Source organism: Paroedura picta, chromosome 5, assembly GCF_049243985.1.
Source record: "Paroedura picta isolate Pp20150507F chromosome 5, Ppicta_v3.0, whole genome shotgun sequence".
NCBI lineage: Eukaryota > Metazoa > Chordata > Lepidosauria > Squamata > Gekkonidae > Paroedura > Paroedura picta.
In genome coordinates this window covers 76,514,681-76,538,308 of record NC_135373.1, presented here as the reverse complement: position 1 = coordinate 76,538,308, position 23,628 = coordinate 76,514,681, and the positions used below count along the sequence as shown (strand labels likewise).

Below are 23,628 nucleotides of genomic sequence, written 5' to 3'. Positions count from 1 at the left end.
CCTCATGGCTATGTAGTGAGCATTGAAATAGTTTTTGATACAGTCCTGGTCTGTCGATCTACAAAGGAGTATTTGACTGATTCAACTACTTATCTTGTAGTAAACTTTTTTGTTACTTGCACTTGAGCACAGCTTGCACAAATTTACTGTTTCATCCCAGTCAAAGAAATGCAGCAATCGTGTTTTAATTTTTTAAATAATGTAATTTTTAAAATTGCTATTTAAAACTCACATATTTTATCACAGAACTTAGTTTTTTCATGTATAGTTTGTTCTCAAGGAAAGGAAATTATTTGCCCTTGGTCAGTGGACCAAATGAGACCTTTCCTCACTTTCCCTAACCTCTTGCTGGCTCCCCAGAAACATAATTAATTTTATCCTGGTATTCCTATGCTTGTCCTTGTAGACTGTGTCAATCAGGGACAAGAATTGCTAAGAGATGTAGACAAAGTTTGGTTCTTTGTTGTATCCTGAAGGAAACTGTTGTTTAAGCTAGCTGGAACTGACCAGAATTCATAGTATACTTAAGTGCTCCTCTGATAAAGCCTTTCTTAAGAATTTCATGTTAAAAAGATGCTGCTGGCAGTAGCTAGAAAAATGTATCTGCGTGGCCAATTCCACACCAGTGCCATTGCTCTGGGCTGCCATGTTGTGGCTGAGTAACATGCTCTGCTGCTTCCTGTATCCTGATAGAGGACCTTTTACTGCAGCGGACCTTGTCTGCCCCTTATTTCTGCATCCCAATGACACAGCTGGGGTGGAAAAGTTCCGCTGCATGGGGACAGTGGGTTTTTTTAATTTGCAGGAAGGTTGGATTGCCTAAGCACTGTGGAGCCGACTGGAGCCTCTTTTGTGCCTGTCAGCATGCTGTACACATCCACATGGGTCTGCATCTGGCGAGGCCCCATTGGCATGCTGTATGCATTCATACAGTTCTGCGCCTGGCTAGGCCCCTGATCTGGGAAGGAGCTGAGTCGGCGATGACATCATGTGGGAGTGGAGATTAGCTCTGTTTCCATGTGAGTGCCTGCCTAGCCTTTCCCCCCTGTGCAGAATCAGCTGGTGAAGGACAAACTGCAGGAGCATTGTTTCCATGCTACCCCTGCCCAATACAAGTGAACTAGTTTGTTTAATTTTGGTTGACACTATTTCATACAGTGGAAGCACTGCGAAATATCTGCTTGCCTATATTCCATCTGTGAAGCGGAAAAGTGAAGCAGAAAAGAATGCATGCTGGTTTGTTTGTATTTTGTTAACTTTCTATTGTCGTTTGGTTAGGATATGACATTTACCCGAAATAACACTCATGTCAGCAACATATTTACTTTTTCATCACTTTAATTATATAAGGCAAGATTCTAAGCTTCTACAAATCTGGTTGGGTAGCGGGTAGGCTGATTTGCATAGGCATGTGTATTTGAATGTCAGAGCAAATTGGAGATCCCGAACCAGGAAGCCTTCAGTTATGTTTTGAATGCAAGAGGAAGAGAGAGAAGAATGCAAACCGTACTTGTGCTCATCATGCACAAACCTCTATTTGCAGTGATATCTGAACCAAGCTAGTGAGATATGGCAATTGCTGACACTCAGTTTTGTTGAGCAGGAAACTAAGGGCATTTCTGCACTTCACTAAAAATAGTGTTACGCCAGCTGAGTGGCGTAGCACTAAAGATGATTGTGCCTCTGGCCATTCGTCACTTCTTGCTGTCTCGCTGCAGTTTGCCACCTTTTCACACTTCTTACACTCTGCATGCCTGCTTGAAATGGCCAAAGAGATCAATGCGCTTTACAGGTGACTCTCTTCTGTCAGGCAGCCAATCCCCTTGACTAAAATGGGAATTTTGGCTTTTCTGCCTTTCCAAGGGCCTGGAGGAGTGGGGGATTGAGTTACAGCCTCCAAAATTTCTGGGTAGCTCTGGGAGGCTCTTTTTATGCTAGACATATATTCTCTTCTATTGATAAATGACTGGTATAATTCTGTTAGCAGTTCAAATTACTAGATATTTTTAAGGTGTTAATCTACAACAGGTAACATCTTACCTTGATCCAGCGTCCTATTTCTTAATGGTTTAGTCTCTCTCTCTGAGATTTCTTTTAAGGTCTGTTCCATTAACTCTTCCTCTGTTTGTTTTCAGATGGGTACATTTAAATCCCATGACAGTGACTACTTTCTAGAGCCCCTGATGACAGGAGATGAAGAACAACATGAAGATGAATATAACAAGCCCCATCTTATATACAGACATGAAGAGTTAAAAAAAGATCCACATCAGAATACTTATATGCCTTGTGCGAGTTCAGGTACAACTAAATTTTAAGTCGCAGTGCACATAAATTTATATTTGAGATCCAGATTGTTGCTAATGATCAGCATTATGCTGACAATATTCTTTAGAAATGTTAATGAATCTGTTAACTGTGATGAACAGAAGGCTATCCCACCCTGAAAGGGAAAACAACCACTCATGCATAGAGGAGTGCTGCTCCAGCATCAAATCACCTTTGAGAATGGGGATAGAATGTTGGAGGGAAACGCAGCAGGAGTTCAGTTCTGCCTCAGGAAAAGAGCACTTAGAGCTCAGGCCTGGCTCAGTAAAAGCATAGACAGAGTGAAGTGTAGCTCTGCTTGGTAGTGTGGCAGAGTGGCTTGGCTCCACCACTGACGTAGAGTACCCAGTAACTAGGCCTGTGTCTGGCAATGAGCAGATCTTGTACCATTTAGTTTGACTCTTGGGAAAGGGAAGGCTACTGTTGGTGGAATCCCTTGTGTGTTAGGATCCAGTCTGGTGGCTAATAGGTAAAAGCCTGTTTATGTTGGGACATATTAAAGAAAATTGAAACTACTCTCTAAATTAATGAGCTTTTTCTTTTGTCTATCTGGAGACATGTGCTGCTGACCTGTTCCTTGAAATCTACCTGCCGTAACAAATAAAATCGTGACTCTACTTCTGATGATGTCCCAGAACCCTGATAGGCCCTCAGGGAGTCCTCCTCAATCAGAGGCTGGCATATTGTTGGAAGCATAGATGAGAGGCCTTCTCTCCACCCTCCTGGCTGCCAGGGGAAAGCCTACTTCGCGCACTCTGAGGCAATTGCCTCACTCTTCCTTGCCTCTTAGCCATCAGCAGACACCAGGAAATGCAGACATACATGCTGCTCAGCACCTGTGTGGCTTTTTCTGCCCTCCTGGTTGCCAAGCCCCAGAGGGAGAGGCTGTCCACACTATCTCCTTGACACTCATGCCACTCTTCCAAGTCACCAGGTAGGGTGGGAAATCCCCTCTGCCCTCACTCTGTGGCCAGCACTCCCCCACTTGCTTCCTGGCTGCCAGGGGAAGATGGACCCTGGCTCCCAGCCCATTTTTAAAACGAGTCTTTCTACTAGTAAGTAAGTAAGTAAGTAAGTAAGTAAGTAAGTAAATAAATAAATAAATAAATGTTCTTTATTAATATATAATTCCTGTCTCAGTGACCTCCATATTCTACTTGTGATCCATATAACACACCTCACAGCAGTGAACGTAAAGTCTAGATACTTGCTAACTTTAGTACACCAGGCATCTGAGCAAAAGGTTTACAGTTATTTTAAACTTGGTTCCCTACAAATCCTGTGAGAGTCCCCTCAGTTGATAGAAATGGCCTGTCACATCAACTTAAACACAATTTCTGGAGCCTTTATGGACTGATTGATCCAGCAAGATTCCCCTCCCAGCCTGAGGCTTAAGTAGGCAGAGAGGGAAGTATCTCCACTTGTGCTATAAGCAGCACCTGGGACTCATATTGTTATTTTTAATGGGGGGCAGAATCCTGCAAAGAATTGCCCCCACCAGAACCATGGTTTGACCTGAGAGTTGGAACATAGGCTGAAACCCTGGCTTTATGTCTCCACTGGCTTGCTTCTGTATAGTTCTGCTGCCTCCATTGTTGCTGCCAGGTAGTGGAACCTGGACCTGCAGAATAGCTGTTACTGATTCTGGAACAACTGCTGGGTTACTTGATGGCAAGGTTTCAACATGGAATACAGCCTTCTAAACTGGGGGCTCTAGGGCTTCCAGAAGCAAGGTCTTGACTGCAGGCTCTTGGAAGCATGGCTGTAGGAGTAGGGTTGCCCAATTTCAGGGACCTGGAGTTCTCCCAGTGTCACTACTGATCACCAGACTACAGAGATCAATTCTCCTGGGGGAAAAAAGGCATTTTTGGTAGGGAGACATTTCCTCCCTCATGCCTGCCAGACTCCAGCCTGAGTCAAATATCCTGCTCCTTATAAATTATTTGTTCTACCACCTTGCTTCTTTAAAATGAAAAAAATCCTGTTAAAAATACTGATCTCAAATAACAGTTATGTAGAAAAAGGAATCCCATGCATTTTGTTTATCTTCATAATAAATTTTGTAATGCAGAGTGCATGCTTTCTTGGTGCATAGAATTTTATACTTGGTGGGGGGGGGTAGGCCTGGTGGGGGGGGGTAGTTTACTCCTCTACTCTCAACCACTGCCCTAACACTCTTTGATCACTATGGTAATGTTTAAACATCCCTTCAAAATAAGATACAGACACGACACAACAATGAAGTGTGTTGTAAAGGGCTGGGGGGGATGAAGTAAAGGGCCGGGGGGGGGGGGGGGAGAAGGCGTCCTTTGGGGCCCACCTCCAATTAGTCGAAGGACCACATGTGGTCCGCGGCCCACAGGTTGGAGATCGCTAAGTTATTGCTCAATTCTTCAGAAGTATTGGAAGAATTGAGCAGTGATTTACAAATGCTCCTACCCTACTACAAATTTTGTTAGTCGTTAGGGTGCTACTGGACTCTTATTCTTTTCTACTGCTGCAGACAGTCTAACCCAGCTACCCATCTTCATTAATCGACTATATTCCATGGACATTTTTGGAAATGAATTCATCTCCATGACCATTCCAGTTTGGATTATATGGATCTTATTTAGTGAAGGCTATCTTCCCAACAGCAATATTTTCCCCTGAATTCTTTACTGTCTGGCATCCCCTGCTGTCTGCAATTCAGTGTAACTGTGAGAACATTATGTAGAATGGAAGCAAGTGTGGTTAAGCATCCTAATGTTTTTTGGAACAACTGTTATTTGTTGATACTGCATACAATCAACATGCCAAGACTTCCTTCCTGCGCCAGAAGTGGGCATATCTTTTATCTCCCCAAAACATTCTGAGAAGTAGAGGGGGTAGGATCAATAGTTAGTGATTCTCAACTTGTCAAGAGCGTTGGAGTAGCATGCTAGATGATGGTGCCCTTCATCACCCTCAATTCATCACCCCCAAAGCAACTGGCAAAGTTCTGGTTGGGAATCTCTAAGGCTTTGATGTCTCCCCAGGTAACTCTTGGTAGTGTCACCATGCTCATTGGTCTGGCATTCCACAGCTTATTGGATAAAATATTAGATGGTAAGATACACAAGGTTGAGTAAATGTATAGCAATGAAGACTATGGATTCTGGAATATTGTGTGTGATATTCAGAAGAGAGGATGACCAGGTATTAGAAACCAAAACATATACTCTGAAACAGTACATTATTGTGCCTTTATAAAGAACTAGTAATATCAGGGAGGAATAATATATGAAAATTTCTTTTTGGGAATTTAAAGCTATGAAAAAGAAATATGATGGGGGAAATATTCTGTAAGCATTACACGCCCTCATTGGATAATTGCCAGAAGTGAAGAGGCCTGGGAAGGGGCTGCTGTTTCTAGTCACAGGTGTTGCCATATGGTGTCTGGTTTTCTGTAATACAAGGAGGAGATTACTAAATGATGGGTACTAGAATAACACACTCATTCTTATTGCATGCATGTGTTATGTAGCTTGTGCCAAATTTCATTGTTGCTTTATTTCAGAACAACAGGAAACCTTTGTAGGAAACATTTCAAACAGAGTAGTAAGCTTCGGGCATCCTTTCTTGTTGGTATTTAGCATTCTCATCTTTTTTTGAAATGGGATGGAAAACATCAATGAGGACTGATTCTGGTTAGGGTTTCTCTTTTTTTCATACTTGGAATTATTAACCATGATATGATGGTTTGTGAAATGCTGTGGACAGATATAGATTCTTTTGCAACTTTTTATCAGAATTAATTTTTGAAATATCAAAAGCTATCAAGGTTTGATTCTCATAAAATTTGGCACAGCAAGGAGAGAACTATGGCCTGTGTGACAGTGAACCTTTAAATCTCAGTCCCATTGATTCATCAGGTGACAAATTTCAATTTTTGAATCTCTTGCTTTTTTAATAGCTTTATACTGTGCAATGAAAATGACTTGAATAATATCAGCGGATTGTTTGTTTATAAAATTGTCTTGTATATTAGCGATCCCCAACCTGTGGGCCGCGGACCACATGTGGTCCTTGGACTAATTGGAGGTGGGCCCCGAAGGACGCCTTCTCCCCCCCCGGCCCTTTACTTCATCCTCCCCAGCCCTTTACAACACACTTCATTGTTGTGTTGTGTCTGTATCTTATTTTGAAGGGATGTTTAAACATTAACATAGCGATCAGAGAGCGTTAGGGCAGTGGTTGAGAGTAGAGGAGTAAACTACCCCCCTCCCACCGGGCCTCAGTAAAAGGCGTTGAGTGGTCCCCGGCGTTGAGTGGTCCCCGGTGATAAAAAGGTTGGGGACCACTGTTGTATATGACTTTGTTTATAGTACTGTAATTAACTACATGTCCTGATCTGGATGGCCCAGACTAGCCTGGCTGGCCCAGACATGTCTTGATCTGGATGGCCCAGATCTTCTTGGAAGATAAACTGGATCAGATTGCTGTGCATGGGCAACCAGTGGCACCTCTTGTCATGAAAACCCTACAGGGTCTTCCAAAGTCAACTGAAACTTGATGACACTTTCCACCATCACTTAAATCTCTATGCTTTAAAACGTCCTCTGCTATTCTTTTTCTGTCTACAACATAAGATCTAGTAGTTGACAAACCAGACTAGTACATGTTTCTGTAAGAAATAAGACCAATATATACGTGTTACACATTTTCAGATAAGTGTGTTTGGAACTGCAGTCTGATGGGGTCAAAATATGTTCAGAATTAGACATCAGTGTTGTAAATTGTATGTGAAATAACAAATTTTATTTTATTTTGCAGAAGAGACAAAGAAGAACACTTTACTATTTTCAGATGTAAACAGCTTAATCAATAATATAAATGCCATGCAAGAAAACACGCTTTTAAAATATGCTTCTAGAAACCTATCTATAGAGAATGAGAGCAACACTGCACATTCCCGGAAAAAGCGTTTCCTTTCCTATCCAAGATATGTGGAGGTGATGGTTACAGCTGATGCCAGAATGGTTCAGCACCATGGACGGAACTTAGAGCATTATGTATTAACGCTTATGTCAATAGTAAGTAACCCTCTACTATAGGATATAGGATAGGATGTACTTGTGTTTCATAATAATAAATTTAGTATCAGCATAGACTTGGCAATATGTATCCTATAGAGATCGAGATGCTACTCATTGCTGAAATAATGTTTGTACTGTTCAAATTATGATTTTGAGAACTATGACACAGATTCAAAACCATAAAAGCAGATCTTGGAGTTTACATTGACTTTAGACCTTTAAAAACAGCAACCATGCCATACAGCAAATGGCTTTAGAAATGGGGTGCGGGGAGGGATTTCAAAAACAGTTTGTGATGTGTTGCAGGAAACATTAACGCTTGTGATGTTTTAATGTTTACATATTCACTTATTATTATTGTTAATTTTATTAATTTTATTTATTATTAGATTTGTTTCCTGCCATTCTTGGCATGTTGGCTCGTGGCAGATTACACTATAAAACTCACATCAATAAAACCCCATGAATAACCCCATGAAAATACATCATGCAATACAGCATGGTGGTAAAAACCAGTCCTTCCCCCGTAACGGTACGCCTGCCACCAGGGTGGCGGAGGGGCAATGCAGGCGGTCGTCGCCCATGATGTTCCAAAGGCAAGTGGTGGATTTTCCCGAGGAAGAGCCTGACCAGATCTTCTTCCTGCACCAGCCTCAGCCATAAACCTGTCAGAAGAGCTCCCTCTTACAGGTCCTGCGGAAAGCTGGTAGCTTTATACTACCCTTCCGTATGGAACTATAGATTAAAGAAATTATAATATGATAAATTAATATTGACTGAATATCCTTACTTTAACTAAATTCTAGCACTTCTGGAACTTAGCCATCTTTTGAAGACATTTGTTGTATTTGTATTTATACAACAAATACATAGTCTGTTTTCACTTACCACGGAACCATTGATGCATTACATGCCAATCTTATGTTTGCTATAAGAGCATTCATAGTATGGCTCAAAATAATTAAATTATTTTAATAAATATCAACATCATATAAGTACCTTTATTTCTTTCCATAGGAAATAAGAACATTTCATAATGACTATATTAATAGCATACTATTTGACTTTTGTTTATTTAGGTTGCAACAATCTACAAAGACTCAAGTATAGGAAATCAAATAAATATAATGATTGTAAAATTAATTGTAATTCATGATGAACAGGTAAGAAAATGCATACCTCCTATGAGTTGGCATAATTTGTTCTTTAATGTTTAATATTATCTTTAAAAACATATTTTATATATTTAAGGGAACTATTTTTCATCCATATTCTTAATTCTCACGTGTTTTATTTCTGTATGCATGAGACCCTGGAGAGCTACATTCATTCATGATTCATCACAGTATGATTTTGCACTATGGGAAGAACCTTGGTCTTGAATCAAGAGGAAGGGCAGAATCTAAATGTTTTAATAAATAAAATAAATAAATGTCATCTTTAATCCCTTCCTGTTTCATGCAAACTATTGGAATGAAAGCTAGTAGTCTACTCTGCTTGTGCTGGCATGTTCCCAGTAAAAGTTTCCCAGTACCCAAAGAATGTATAATGGACTAGTGGGATCCAATCTAAAATTTATTCTTATAGCTGAACCTGCAAACTACAGTTATGGGTTTTTTCCAAAGCAAGTTTGCAAACCAGTTTGGATGTTTAAAATTGAGCTTGGAATAGCATTGATTAAAAGTGATAGATTTGCCATTGTATGAAATAAACATATTAAGATTGAGTTCTAATTTGGTAAATTGGTTTCTTTGGCCAATTCTTTAACCAATTATTTGCTAATAAGACTTGTTTACACTGGGATCTTTCGATAGTATATGTTATTCTACAAAATAGTTACAAAGGAATTAATGTTTACGTGGGTTGTTTTCTGTCCTGCCACATCATGCATAGGAAGGACCAGCTATCAGTTTTAATGCAGCTACCACTCTTCGCAATTTCTGTTTATGGCAGCAAGCACAAAATGTTCTGGATGATACTCATCCTTCTCATCATGATACTGCAGTTCTTATCACAAGGTATGGTATGTGGGAGATCTCAACATAATTTCTCATGATTATCTATGTCTATATGTTCTTCAGACATTTTGATGAACCAGGGTAAAGAAGGATGGAGTGTGTTGTCATTTATTGTATGGAATGTGTAGTGTAGCCATGAGACCCAGGGATTGTCTGGTAGCCAGGCAAGGAACATTTGGAGGTGGTTTGCCACTTCCTGCCTCCTTGGCATGACCCCTAGTGTTCCTTGGAGGAACTGCCACCCAAGTCCTTAGAGATCTCCAATCCAAATGCTAGTCAGGGTAAGCCTTGATTGGCTTCCCTGGGATATCCAGGTCTGGGCGCAGGATGGAGGAATGAGAATGGAGGAAGTTTTTTTGGGGGGTGGATCACAGAATGATCTCATGGCCTCCTAATTTCTTCTGTCCTTTTTGTTAGAGTGAAGCACATAACAAGCATTACTGGTTCTTAGATTACTTGGAATGATGTGCCATAGATGTTAATGAAAATCTCTTACCAGTAAGTTCATACAGGCTTGCAATTATGCAGCCTAATTCAAAAGGGATATTGTAGGGAAGATACCAGGTTACATTGCTGAAACCAGAGAACATTGTATACTAGGCTAATGGAACAGAGTTATGCAAAACACTGAAATTACTTTGACAGATCAAGTCAAGTGAATTAAACTGATGGAATTAATAAATAATAAAAAAGTAAATAGGTATTTCTAAAAAGCTGCTTTATCTTTATTTTTATCCATTTTTATTTTTAATATAACATTATCATTCAAGATCTTTGTTTCTTCAAGGGAAGATATATGCAGAGCAAGAGAAAAATGTGACACCTTAGGTAAGTTAAAGTTGCAAGATAATTATGGTCTGTAAGCATAGTAAGAATAAAAACAGTAATAATTATACGATGTCAGTGTTAACGTAAATAATGTGAGCGTTTTGCTTTATAACTATTTTGTTTTTGTGATTCTGAATACAAGCAACTGGTTAGATTGATATATGGAGCATAGCTGTAGGCCTGTGTTCATTTGTGAAACCATTGTTGCTGTTATTATACTTTTATGTACCAAATTCATTTTTTTAGGCTTAGCTGAATTGGGTACAATGTGTGACCCACTGCGCAGCTGTTCTATCAGCGAGGAAAATGGATTAAGTGCTGCATTTACAATAGCACATGAACTTGGGCATGTGTAAGTTTGTCTTTTCTTCTGAGTAAATCTTTTATTTGCCTTACATAAAATACAAGATGTGTTTGACTGGCTGTTCTGAAGACAAATGTTGTGTCAAAAACATAAGGGGTGATTGAAAGCATGAGCTTGACAGTAAGTGTAATTTGTATAGCATGCTAGGAACTACAGGCCAAAGTGGGTGTGGTGAGCAGTCCTCCAGGCTATGAAAAAAGCAGTGGGAATAGCCAAGAAAAAAAATGAGGTAAACACATGCTGAGGGCAGAGAGGTCTGGCCAAGAAGGAACTTCAGAATGTCGGCAGGAAAGCTTGATTGCATGTGGAGCTTGGGCTCAGGAAGAATTTCAAGTCCAGGAAGATGAGGCATGATCTCTCAGTGGCAAAGCATGCCTAGGCCAACTGCTCCCTGAAGAATTCACAAAGTAGCAGGTTTGGTTACTATGGCCAGCACCCTCACGATCAGCTGAATCAGCTGGGCATTGGAACAATCAGTACTGGGCTCTTCTATTGTGCTCATGTGACCAGCCCCCATCAGCTGCGAGTTGGGGCCACCAGCACCTGTGTGACTGGTTGGACCAGCGGGAATTTCCAGTGCCCACATGACCCACGGATCAGCTGGGCTTTGGGGCTATCAGAGCCATGCCCAGTTGCTGCACACACATGTCCAGTTCACCCAGTTGATGTCAGGATTCCTCTAGAGTCAGCGCAGGTGCCTGCTGTGGGGGGGCCAGGGTTGGCACTCTGATGGCTTGCTGCCCTCCGGTAAGGATGCCCATAGCCAACTATAGCAGGCTATAGCTAAGGGCACATATAGCCATGGGAGATGGGGCATGCAGGCCAGCCCTGTTCATGTCCTACACACACTACTTACCAGTTATCTGAGGATTTCTGTGCCAATTGAAGCCATGAACAGAGTGGCTGACTTGGCAAGGCAGGGACCAATACATTGTAGATGCTGGCTGGACCTGTTCCCTTGGCTATGTCAGGTCTCATGTGAGTGGCCAGGTACATGGGGGAGATGGGGTGGGATAGTGCGCAGCTGTGTCAATCTCTCAGCTGTAACCCATATGCCAGAGCATGGTACCATACTTCCCTTTATCTGTGCAGGCCCCCAAATGCAACCCCAGGTGAATATGGAGTCCATGTGTTGTGCAGAGTAGGGATGTACAATATTTCCCTCCAGTTTTAATCAATTTGGGAATACTGAACTGAAAAAAAAGTATTTCCCCTAAAATCTCAATACTGATGTTGTATTCAGATCTGGGAAAATCATGATAAAGTCTTGTCGTTCCGCCACTCCCTTCCAGCTACAGTTAATACAGTTAATGAACTAGAGGCCCGTTGGCCGCTTGTGGAGCTAACGTTTAATGGCTTCAGGCGGCTCTCTTTATCCGAAGTGGACGGGTTGCTGGGGAGGATAAGGGCAATCACCTGCCCCCTTGATCCCTGTCCGTCTTGGCTCCTTAAGAGGAGGGCTGGACAGATAGGTGAGCAGCTCAGGGATATTGTTAACTGCTCTCTCCAGTCAGGGGAGTTTCCTGAGGTGCTGAAGGAGGCGATGGTGTGCCCTCTCCTCAAGAAGCCATCCCTGGACCCACATGACCCTGCAAGCTACCGCCCAGTAGCGCATTTAGGGTTCCTGGGTAAGGTGGTGGAAAGGGTTGCGGCGGACCAGCTCCTAGCGTTCCTGGAAGATACTTCGGCACTCGATCCATACCAGTCTGGCTTCCACCCTGCTCATGGGGCAGAGACTGTGTTGGTCTCCTTGTTGGATGACCTCCGTTGCCAGCTTGACCGAGGTGGCTCTGCTGTGCTATTATTATTATTATTATTATTTTTATTATTATTGTTGTTGTTGTTGTTGTTGTTATTATTATTATTGTTATTATTATTATTATTATCTTTCGATTTATTGCCCGCCACTCCCTTACGGCTCGTGGCGGGTTCTTTTAGATCTGTCGGCCGCGTTTAACATGGTTGATCACGAGCTGCTAGCGAGCCGCCTTGCCGGTATAGGGATAAGGGGTACAGTGTTACGCTGGATACACTCCTTCCTCCAAAACCGGACACAGAGGGTAGCCATAGGAGAGGAAGTATCGGGCCCTTACCGGCTCCCTTGTGGGGTCCCACAGGGCTCGGTGCTCTCTCCTACATTATTTAACATCTTTATGCGCCCTCTGGCTCAACTGGTACGGAGCTATGGGATGGGTTGCCACCAGTACGCTGATGACACCCAGCTCTTTCTCCTCATGGATGGCCACCCGGACTCCCCCCCAGATCCATTTGCCAGATGTTTGGAAGCCGTAGCTGGCTCGAGCAGAGTTGTCTGAAACTCAACCCCTCCAAGACGGAGGTTCTGTGGTTGGGCCGTAGGGGGGCAGATCAGGAAGCGCGCTTACCCTTTCTGGCCGGGACGCAACTTAATATCGCGTCTCAGGCCAGGAATTTAGGGGTGACCATTGATGCCTCTTGTGGCGCAGAGTGGTAAGGCAGCCATCTGAAAGCTTTGCCCATGAGGCTGGGGGTTCAATCCCAGCAGCCGGCTCAAGGTTGACTCAGCCTTCCATCCTTCCGAGGTCGGTAAAATGAGTACCCAGCTTGCTGGGGGGTAAACGGTAATGACTGGGGAAGGCACTGGCAAACCACCCCGTATTGAGTCTGCCATGAAAACGCTAGAGGGCATCACCCCAAGAGTCAGACATGACTCGGTACTTGCACAGGGGATACCTTTACCTTTACCTTTATTGATGCCTCACTAACACTCGAGGCACAGGTTAAACAGGTAGTTAGCAGGGCATTTTTGCATCTTCGCCAGGCTCGGCTACTAGCGCCCTATCTGTCCTCCGAACACCTGGCCACAGTGATCCATGCGACTGTCACCTCTAGACTAGATTTCTGTAACTCGCTCTACACCGGCCTGCCTCTGGGCTTGATCCGGAAACTGCAACTCGTCCAAAATGTGGCTGCTAGAGTCCTCACAGCTACACCATGGAAGGCTCACATCCAGCCAGTTCTGAGGCAGCTGCATTGGTTACCGGTCGCCTTCTGGATCAGGTTCAAGGTTTTGGTTTTGACCTTCAAGGCCATCCGTGGTCTAGGCCCAGCATATATGAGGGACCGCCTTTTGCCCTATATCCCCTACAGGGCTCTACGCTCTGCGGGGGCTAACCTATTGGTCGTTCCCGGCCCCAAGGAAGCCCGCCTGGCCTCGACCAGGGCCAGGGCCTTTTCGGTCCTGGCCCCAACCTGGTGGAATGAGCTCCCGGAAGAGCTGAGGGCCCTGTGGGAATTACCAGCATTCCACGGGGCCTGTAAGACGGAGCTCTTCCACCAGGCTTATAACTGAGGCCGGGTGGAAAGAAGATCAGCCACCCCCTCACAAACTGGCGGTAGAGAGTGTCACCCCCCTCCCTCCTGTAGTTAAGGATGTGGAGACCAAATGAGCAGATTACGCCATCGCTGTTGCCATTACTGTAAATTATCGGATCTTATTGTTACTTTATGGTTTTAGGGGACGGGGTTATGTAAGCCACCTCGAGCCTTCGGGGGGAGGCAGGGTATAAATATAAATATAATAATAATAATAATGATGATGATGATGAGGAGGAGGAGGAGGAGGAGGAGGAGTTGGGGGGAGGGGGGAGGGGAAGGTCCAATAGACCCAAGAAGGGGAAAAAAACCAGGAGGAGAAATTGCATACCACAAGCTGTGCCCACGGAGAACACTCTGCTCCCCTTGGGCACAGCTGATCCTGGGCTGACTTCTTTTGCAGATAGGTTTAAACCACACTGCAGGAAAAGCCAGCCTCAAGCCGAGATGGTGAGGGCTGTTTTCTGCAGCCTCTTTCAAATTTATAGGGATTGTAGAGGTCCAACAAACAGCTGATAGGCGGGAACAGTCTTCTCCTGTATTTTGTTGTTTTGAATCTTTCAATAATTCCTGAATATATTTGTAATTTTCTTCCTGGTTTTCTGAAGAAAACCTAGATATATACATACAAATGACATTATTTTGATCAGAGTCCAGTAGCACCTTTAAGACCAACAAAGATTTATTCAAGGTGTGAGCTTTCGAGTGCAAGCACTTTTCCTCAGACTGATTTTATTGTGCTACTTCAGACCAACACGGCTACTCATTTGAATCTATATTTTTCAAGTGTATTTTTGGCTCAGGTAGATCCAATTGCATACTCCTAGTGCAAAGTGTTTGAACTGTAATCCTTACAACAAATATTATGATAGCTCAGTACTAGTATACCTTTATTACAAATGTGGTACTAAGGTGAGAGAGAGGTCAGAGGCTGACCCTCTCCTGCTGCAGAGTTCCATTGTACTTTGGTGTATGTAATCTTTGGTATCCTCCTTCAAGAGCTTTGGGGTTTTATCTGCCTTCTGAGCTTGCTCTGTACCATTTGCCCTGTGTTGCTTACTTCAAGACTATGGAGCAGAAGACCTTCTCTTTGGCTTAATGAAGCTTTCAAGTTTTTATGGGGTGTAGTTGAATTATAAGTCTGAGGCCTGAAGTAATTGCCTGTGTGCTGTCATTAGTTCTTTTCAGCCGTTTGGATATGTTCTATGACTACATGTATTATGGTATCCCAGTCTTGCGGTGATTGTTGGATGAGTAGATTGGCCAATACAGTTAGAATTGAGACTTCCTTCTGAATAGTACATCTATGTGAAGCACAGACAAATAAAATCTTGCTTGAACAAGAGAACAGATTTAAGTGGCAGCAGCTGATGTTTCCTTGTGCTGAATTTAACCACTGAATCATAGACACACTTCCTGGCCAGTGGATGTAATTCTCCCAGTTACCTTTCAAATTCCTTCATCATACTACAGCAAATGTCTCTATGCAGAACAGTCATAGCATCAGGGCTCTCTCATGCCTCCCTTACAATTCTGTCTGGAGAGCAGTTCTCTCCCTAGAAGAGTCAATTGTAGTGAGTTTTCCCATCTTGTGGTTTAGAATTAGGGCATGTAGTTGGTTTCCCCAAATACTAGAACCCGAGGGCATCCGAGGAAGCTGATGGGAAGCTGATTCAGAATAGACAAAAGGAAATACTTCTTAACACAGTAAATGATCAGAATATGGAATTTGCTGCCAGAGAATGTAGTGATGATGAGGCATGAGATTGCTTCAAAACAGGATAGATAGATTCATGAAGGTAAGGTCTGTCAGGAACGACTAGCTATGGTGACTAAAGGGAACCTCTGCATTCAGAGGCAATCATCCTCTGAATCTCAGTGCCATCATGGGAAGGTCTTAGTCTCTATACCCTCTTGGTGGCCCTCCAGAAAAACTGGTTGGCCTATATGTGAGACAGGATACTGGACCACTGGTTTGTCCAGAAAGGCTCTTTTTATGTTTTAATGAGGACCTTGACCTCTGTGCTGTGTTGATGGCTCTGCAGAGAAACCGGTTGGCTACTGTGTGAAATAGGACTCTGGACTAAATGGAGCACTGGTCTGATCCAACAGGGTAATCTGCTGGTTGAAAACATTTGGCATGCTGCATAATAACTGGATATTTCTATATCTGTGCCACCATCTGATTATAGGGCATGGTTCCTACTTGTTTAGTTGTTTCTTTTGCTTTTTGATAGCCAGGATGCATGAAGGCTTGAGGGGAGAGTCCATATTCCTGGAGATTTCCCTCAACTGTTAAGAGAGAGCTCCTTACTCAAAGATCAGAGATTGTGTGTGTGTGTTTCTGAAAACATTGCTCAGAAGCAATTTCCATTGGTTCTGCTGTGCCTTCCTTTTATTTTAATGTGGTGAGTTGTCAAAAAGACAAAGGAAAGTATATTAAGGATTACAACCAAAAAACCCCCAAATAATATTGTATTATTAAAGTACTGTGTTGGTTTAATAAGGTAATATAATGAATTTATCTTGTATTTTTTGTTTAAGTTTTAATGTACCTCATGATGACAGTTTTAAATGTAAAGAAGTTGGAATTAAGCATCAGTACCATGTGATGGCTCCAACTTTAAATTACCATTCAAACCCGTGGACTTGGTCAAAATGCAGTCAGAAATATATTACAGAATTTCTTGAGTAAGTAAGATTTAGCTTGTATTTGTATATATTTAAGACAGAATTTATAATTAAATTCTTCTGTGGCAGAGTTTCAACCTTAAATTTCATTTTAAAAGTTAACATTTGTGCAACATAAAGTTCTAAATAAATTTTAATTTTAGGGTTAACTTTTAAATGGTAAAAACAGTTAATTATATTTTGGAACAAGACTATATCCTATTGGAAAATATGTATATTTTAAATTCAACTAATCATCTTACTTTTTAAAATCACAAACTCATAAAATCATAGCATTTCCATACAGCTTCTCGCAAAATATCTTTCTGAAAGAAGAATGTCTTTTCATTGTGTAAAAGATCAGAGAGTAAATTGAATACCCAGCAAAGCATGCATTAAAAAAAAAACACAAATGACATTATTTACAGTCCACCTTTCTCCCAGGGACTCAAATAAAGTTACAAATAGAGTGGGAGCCTTCCTGACCATCTCTGGCAAGCCATTCTGTAAGCTGGGGGCTACAGTCCATTTGTAAGTTAGCACTAGGGTGGGCACAAACTGGTAGACATACTAAAGCCAGACCCAGTGGTTGGCTACCCAAGAAAAAGCCCCTTTAAACAGCTGAACCACAGGGGCTGCCTGCTCCTGTAGCTCAGTTGTTTAGATCAGAATTAGCTAAGCTGAGGAGCAGCCTGCTCCCATAGCTGAATTGTTAGAGCATGAAACAAGTGAGCCATGCGAGTAGGTTGCCCTCATTGCTTAACTATTTTGAGCATAAATCTCATGAACCCATTTAAGTCCATATGTGAGTTGAATTTATTTGATTTATACTTTGATTTATATGCTACCCCTCTCCAGAATGGGTTTGTGGTTTGCCCATGGACAAAACCAAACTGCATTTTTGTGGTTTGTGCCCATTGCTAGTTAGAAGAAGAAGAAGAGGAAGAGTTGGTTCTTATATGCCGCTTTTCCCTACCCGAAGGAGGCTCAAAGCAGCTTACAGTCGCCTTCCCGTTCCTCTCCACACAACAGACACCCTGTGGGGTGGGTGAGGCTGAGAGAGCGCTGATATCACTGCCCGGTCAGAATAGTTTTATCAGTGCTGTGGCGAGCCCAAGGTCACCCAGCTTCCTTCCCATGTGGGGGAGCACAGAATCGAACCTGGCATGCCAGATTAGAAGTCCACACTCCTAACCACTACACCAAACTGGCTCTCAGCACCTACAGAAGCTCTGCTGACATGAGCAAAAGTTGTCATGGTGGAGTGTACTGTGTCTATTTGCCAAAACACATAACATATTGTTTGTCCCTGAGCTACTTAAAGGTTTAGGGACAAGGCTTGAGCTGTGAGAAGGGAATATAGTTTTCTCCTTCCAAAAATCTCCATTGGCAATGCCAGGATTTTTGGTGGTATAATAATCCACCAATATTGAGGGAAGATCTGCCAGTGGGTAGGGGTAGTGATCAGTTGTTGTTAGGTGCGAAGTCGTGTCCGACCCATCGTGACCCCATGGACAATAATCCTCCAGGACTTCCTGTCCTCTGCCATTCCCTGGAGTCCATTTAAGTTTGCTGTCGTCCCCTTCTTCTTTTGCCCTCAATTGCTCCCGGCATTAGGCTCTTCTCCAGGGAGTCCTTCCTTCCCATGAGGTGGCCAAAGTATTTGAGCTTCATCTTCAGGATCTGGCCTTCTAAGGAGCAGTCAGGGCTGATTTCCTCTAGGACTGACTGGTTTGTTCGCCTTGCAGTCCAAGGGACTCGCAAGAGTCTTCTCCAACACCAGAGTTCAAAAGCCTCAATTCATTGACGCTCGGCCTTCCTTATGGTCCAACTTTCACAGCCATACATTGCAACTGGGAAGACCATAGCTTTGACTAGATGCACTTTTGTTGGCAGGGTGATGTCTCTGCTTTTTAGGATGCTGTCTAGATTTGACATAGCTTTCCTCCCCAGGAGGAAGCATCTTTTAATTAGCGAGCTGACTAAATATGCCTTGCCCTTGACACACCCCGGCTTTGTCTGTGTGCTGGTGTAGTATCTACTTGGGCATATCTGCTGTGTCCCCAGAAATGCCCCCAGTATGCTGGTATAATATACTACACTGGCTTCTTCAGCATTTTTGGCTCCAGGCTGCCATATAAGCATGTTTAGTTATTTATTTATTTTAATTAGCCTTGAAAAGTAGTTTCTGCAAGTAGCTTTATATGAAATTGAAGATAGCATTGGGTCCTCCTCCACCCCATTTGTGTATTTGGACATGCTTCATATGTAGAGAAGTCATTTATTATTACAGGAATGAACCTGAGATCTTTTGGGTCACATGCTCTTTCTCCTAGTATGAATCTAGAAAATGAAACACTGATACAGCAAAACCATGGCTTGTAGTTTCTGAAGGCGCCAAATCACAAATTATAGCTTGTTCATTGCCTAAACTGGGTTCTAAACCATGGTTTAATATTGATTTGGATATTGGTGTACCATAAAGATAGAAGTGTTTATTTTTCTAGCTGTGCACTGATAGATAGCAGGAGAAAGCTAGAAGAAAACCCTAGACTTATTCCTGCAATAATAAACCATAAAACTCTTTAGCATGATTTATTTGTAAGGACGTAAAATGAAATTTTATTCAAAAGTAATGCACTTCAGAATTGTATAAAATAGCTGCTTAAATCTTTTACAGTACTGGTTATGGGGAATGCCTTTTAGATAAACCAGCTGGAAGAATCTATGACCTGCAGTCACAGTTGCCTGGTTCATTGTATGATGTGAACAAGCAATGTGAGCTTATGTTTGGTCCTGGCTCACAAGTATGTCCTTATATGGTAAGATTCTTAATACACTCCTTAATATTTGTGCTACAATTGTGTGAAAGTTAACCATTTATTTAAAATTCAAAATTGTGCTGAAGTTATTAAGAAATACGCTTTTAAACATTTGTTTTTTAAAACTAATCCTTTTAAAATTTTACTTTTTTTCAGACTTTTTCTTTCCTTGTTAACTTTCATACTTTTGATAAAATGACACCCATTCTCATGTGCTATGCAATATTAGCAGTCTTCTCTTGCAATTAGATTCTGCAAATATAATATTTTTCAGAATGGCTTTTCCAAGTTATTTTGTGAACCCAAGTACAAAATGCATGTAGATATTGTCAGGAATGAAGGGCACACATGTGCTTCAGACATTTTAAAATTCAAAATGTAAGTAGGAGCTCAGTGGTTGCTGTTTGCAAGTATGTTACTGGGGAAAACTACCATTTAAATGGGCATGCATCCAACATACTTGATGGAATATATTGGCCTGCAGTAGCCTGTTTTCTGAACCTAAGTACAAACTGGCTTTTAAAGACTTATCCTTTATTTATACCGCTTCACAATTGAATATGTTTTTCACAGAATACTTTAATACAGCAAATTATACCAGTACTAGAAATATAGCCCCTGGCACTCAGGAATGCAATGGGCACTAGGACAGGGCTTGAAGGGGCTGGGGCACGCATGGCCCCCCAGCCCCCAGCGAGGGCCGCATGTTTGTGCGTTTGCCAGAGCCAGGCCGGTGGAGGAGAGGAGAGCCAAAGCCATGGTGCAGGGCTGGGACCCATGCGCGGTTCCCCCGGCGACCTGGGCAGTGCTGCGGCCAGCAATCTGTCCCGCGCCAAGCACCGCTATGGGGACGCGGGCAGAGGGAGTGGTGCCATCGGGCCGATCAGTGCGCAAATGGTGTGCTCCCCCCCAGGCCTCTGGCAAAGGCCATGCATTGGCGTGCTGGCAGGGGGCAGACCGCGGTTGGTGGGGAGAGCGAAACCATTGGAGAGGGATGGGAGCCAGGTGCGGCTCCTGTGGCAACCTGGTGAGCCCTCATGTGGGCCAGGCAGGGAGAGGGAAGGTGTTGGGGAGGGCTGGGAGCCAGGTGCGGCTCCCGTGGCTACCTGGTCTGTCCTCAGGTGGACGATCTGGGCTGCAGCAGGCGGCGCTATGGGGAGGTGGGGCGAGACGAGGCAGCGGTGCCCTCTGGGGCACTCCGGTCGAGGCGGGGGATCTCCACGGCAATCCATGGGCGAATGGCGGTGTGGTGCATAGGGCAGGGCAAAGGTCGGAATTGGAAGGCGCGCTTTGTGCGCCACTTGATTGGGCCACTGGAAGTGGACTGACAAGCAGAGAGGCCAATCGGGAGGGGCAAAGCGCCTCCCGATTGACCTCTCCGCTTGTCAGTCCAAGGGCAAGGGCCCAATCCGGGAGTTTTGATCCTGGACTCAGCCCACTGTTTTATTAAGAGGGAAAGATATTGGTCATAAATCAACCTTACATAGCAAAGAAATCCTGTGTGTTTTGTAGAAACAGTGCAAACGTTTATGGTGTACAAGTGCCGAAGGTATTCATAAGGGCTGCCGCACGCAGCATATGCCACTGGCTGATGGAACAGAATGTGGTCGTCGAATGGTAAGGCTATAGTTCCATGTCTACCATGTTTTTGCCATAATTAAGAACTGTGAAGAAGTGGAAAATGAGGAATACTGTATACTCTGATATGCTTTGTTCGCAGGGCTCATTCCCTTGTAAGTTATCCCTATTGATAATATTTATGCATTAGTAAAATTCCATATGTGGTGAACCTGGGGTGAATGCTAATGTTATATTTGCTTATTGTATTATCAATATAGTGCAGATGACACAGAGAAACAACAGCCTTGCAGGGATAGCTATAATTTTCTTTCTACATCTTCCTAACATCCAGAGACCCCCAAGAATACATAGATACATACAGATTTCCTCATGCAAGTAGTACACATTTTATTCAGTAGTTATCCATGCATGTATAAAAGTCTATGTTTGTGCCAGCTCTTTCCAATGAAATGAGTGAAGCCATAGTTATAATTTGGGGTTTCTGCCTATTTCAGTAAAAGAAATGTATATGTTTACTGCCAGGGTTTTAGATGCTTCAGAGAAAATTTCTAAGAGCAGTTACTGAAGTATAAGTGTTTCCCTCTTAACAAACCTGAGCCTAGTGAGCGTTGAGATTTGCAATGACATAAAAGTCCTGCAACTTGGTTTAATTTTATATGATTTTTCCTGTCCTTCTCCCTCTGTTGGTTGTCACATTTTGTGCTCACAGAATTAGCTTTTTAATTTTAATTTTGTAATATTTATTACTTGAACAGCATTGCCGACATGGGATTTGTATAAGCAAAGAAATTGAAAGGTCTCCTGTAGATGGAGAATGGGGACCTTGGGAACCCTACAGTTCATGTACCAGAACATGTGGAGGTGGCATCAAAAGTACAACCAGATTGTGTAATCAGCCTGAGTATGTGTTTGTTCTTACTTTGAAATATCTGTGCAATTTTTGTTTTATTTATAATATTTGAAAGCACAATAAATAATAGTCTATAGCAGCAAAGGAGATAATTTCAGACCCCTTGCCATTCCATTCACAGATATATAAGGAATGCAGACCAGTTATTTGCTTGTTCTTGGTGAATGACTTTGTTTTAGTATCTTCTCATACTGGAAGCAACTGACATGTCAAACATACAGCCCAGGGGTCTTATCCAGTCTGTGAGCAGCTGGGGAGAAACCACTCCAAATGTGGACTTGAATGGCCTATATTAGGATATCATACCCCCTGCTGAGATTGCTCTTCCCAAAATGCAGGCCCTCCCCAGGGTCTTCCCCTAGATCTCTAGTGATTGCCCAACCCAGAATTAGCAATCATAAGGAGCAAGGAGGGCTGGCTTGGCCCAAGTTCTGCTGAGGAGGGGTATGGGTCACAGTCAGTGTTAAAACTGGCATTGCATTTTGTGGCACGCATGACCCATCCAACAAAGTGACATTCATAATAAAGGAGTTCAAAATCTCTGAACTGAGGTGGCACTCATGATTTTATAATTTTGCTTATTCCGATCCATAGAAGTATAGGTATTTGTTTCTAAACATTTAAAAACATGTGGCTATATTTTGGATGCTCATCTGTCTAGTAAAACATAGATATTACTTTTGAGCCCTCAGACATATGATCATACATACAGTATAAAGAGCTGATTGAATTCTAAAGTTGCAAATATTGTATGGCTTAGGGACAAATGAAGCAGATTCTATTTGCATTGTGTATATTACAATAAATTATGTACCTATACTCTATAGCTTTTCTGGATATGGGTTATCAGTTAAGTGTTAGAATAATGCAGGCTGTAGAATGATGTTTTATGCTTACTCTCTGTTCACTTTGTACAGTGTAATATGATATATTCTCAGACTACATGGATGGAATTTGTCTTCAAGAAGACATTGAGTTAGATCCTAAGGTTCTGTTAATTGCTTAGGTATAAAAACCCCTCTGCTAGCTATCAAGGTGCCTTCCATCAATGTACCATAGATTTTCTATGGGAAAGTTTCTTGGATCAGTTTAAGATTCCTTGCACTTGAGGAAGATTCCATCATCACTGGGACTGAATCCTGGGTTATAACCTGCTAATAATATTTGAAAGTTTGCCTTTCATAAAAATATCCAAGTAACTGTTCTTAACATTTTTAAATTAAATTTTAATTAGGCCAAAACATGGAGGAAAATACTGTGTTGGTCGCAGGATGAAATTTCGATCATGTAATATCGATTCATGTCCAAAAGGGAAACAAGATTTTCGAGAGCAGCAGTGTTCTGAATTTGATGGTAAACATTTCAACATCAATGGACTAACATCTGCTGTTCGCTGGCTTCCAAAATATAGTGGCAGTAAGTAATCAGAACCTTACTTTCCTAATTAAGCATTCATTTGCATAAAGCTTCACAACGATAAAGACATGCTTGCATTCCTCTTCCCCCAACAGTTTCTATGAAGGATCTCTGTAAGTTATTTTGCCGTGTTTCTGGCACAACATCCTACTATCAGCTGAAAGACAGAGTTGTTGATGGTACTCCTTGTGGAACAGATACTTATGATGTATGTGTTCAAGGTTTGTGCAGGGTAAGTTAATCATGGCGAGTTTATGTAAAACAGCAGAAAGGTTGAAAA

At 42.4% G+C, this 23,628-nt stretch overlaps 1 protein-coding gene across 7 annotated transcripts in view; it reads left to right on the top strand.

Annotated features, from left to right (window-relative positions):
- The window catches only part of ADAMTS20 (ADAM metallopeptidase with thrombospondin type 1 motif 20), a 96,613-nt gene that overhangs the window by 16,414 nt on the left and 56,571 nt on the right, over positions 1 to 23,628 (top strand). For 5 of the 7 annotated variants that reach the window (XM_077338601.1, XM_077338602.1, XM_077338600.1 and 2 more), the window contains exons 3-14: positions 2,136 to 2,301; positions 7,123 to 7,382; positions 8,465 to 8,548; positions 9,279 to 9,403; positions 10,191 to 10,231; positions 10,478 to 10,583; positions 16,494 to 16,640; positions 19,300 to 19,441; positions 20,954 to 21,058; positions 21,778 to 21,923; positions 23,167 to 23,348; positions 23,444 to 23,580. In XM_077338601.1, the coding sequence (XP_077194716.1) occupies positions 2,136 to 2,301; positions 7,123 to 7,382; positions 8,465 to 8,548; positions 9,279 to 9,403; positions 10,191 to 10,231; positions 10,478 to 10,583; positions 16,494 to 16,640; positions 19,300 to 19,441; positions 20,954 to 21,058; positions 21,778 to 21,923; positions 23,167 to 23,348; positions 23,444 to 23,580 (1,641 nt within the window). Of the gene's footprint in view, positions 1 to 2,135; positions 2,302 to 7,122; positions 7,383 to 8,464; positions 8,549 to 9,270; positions 9,404 to 10,190; positions 10,232 to 10,477; positions 10,584 to 16,493; positions 16,641 to 19,299; positions 19,442 to 20,953; positions 21,059 to 21,777; positions 21,924 to 23,166; positions 23,349 to 23,443; positions 23,581 to 23,628 lie in introns of those variants that run through there. The other 2 variants (XM_077338605.1, XM_077338606.1) reach the window with 2 other exon arrangements.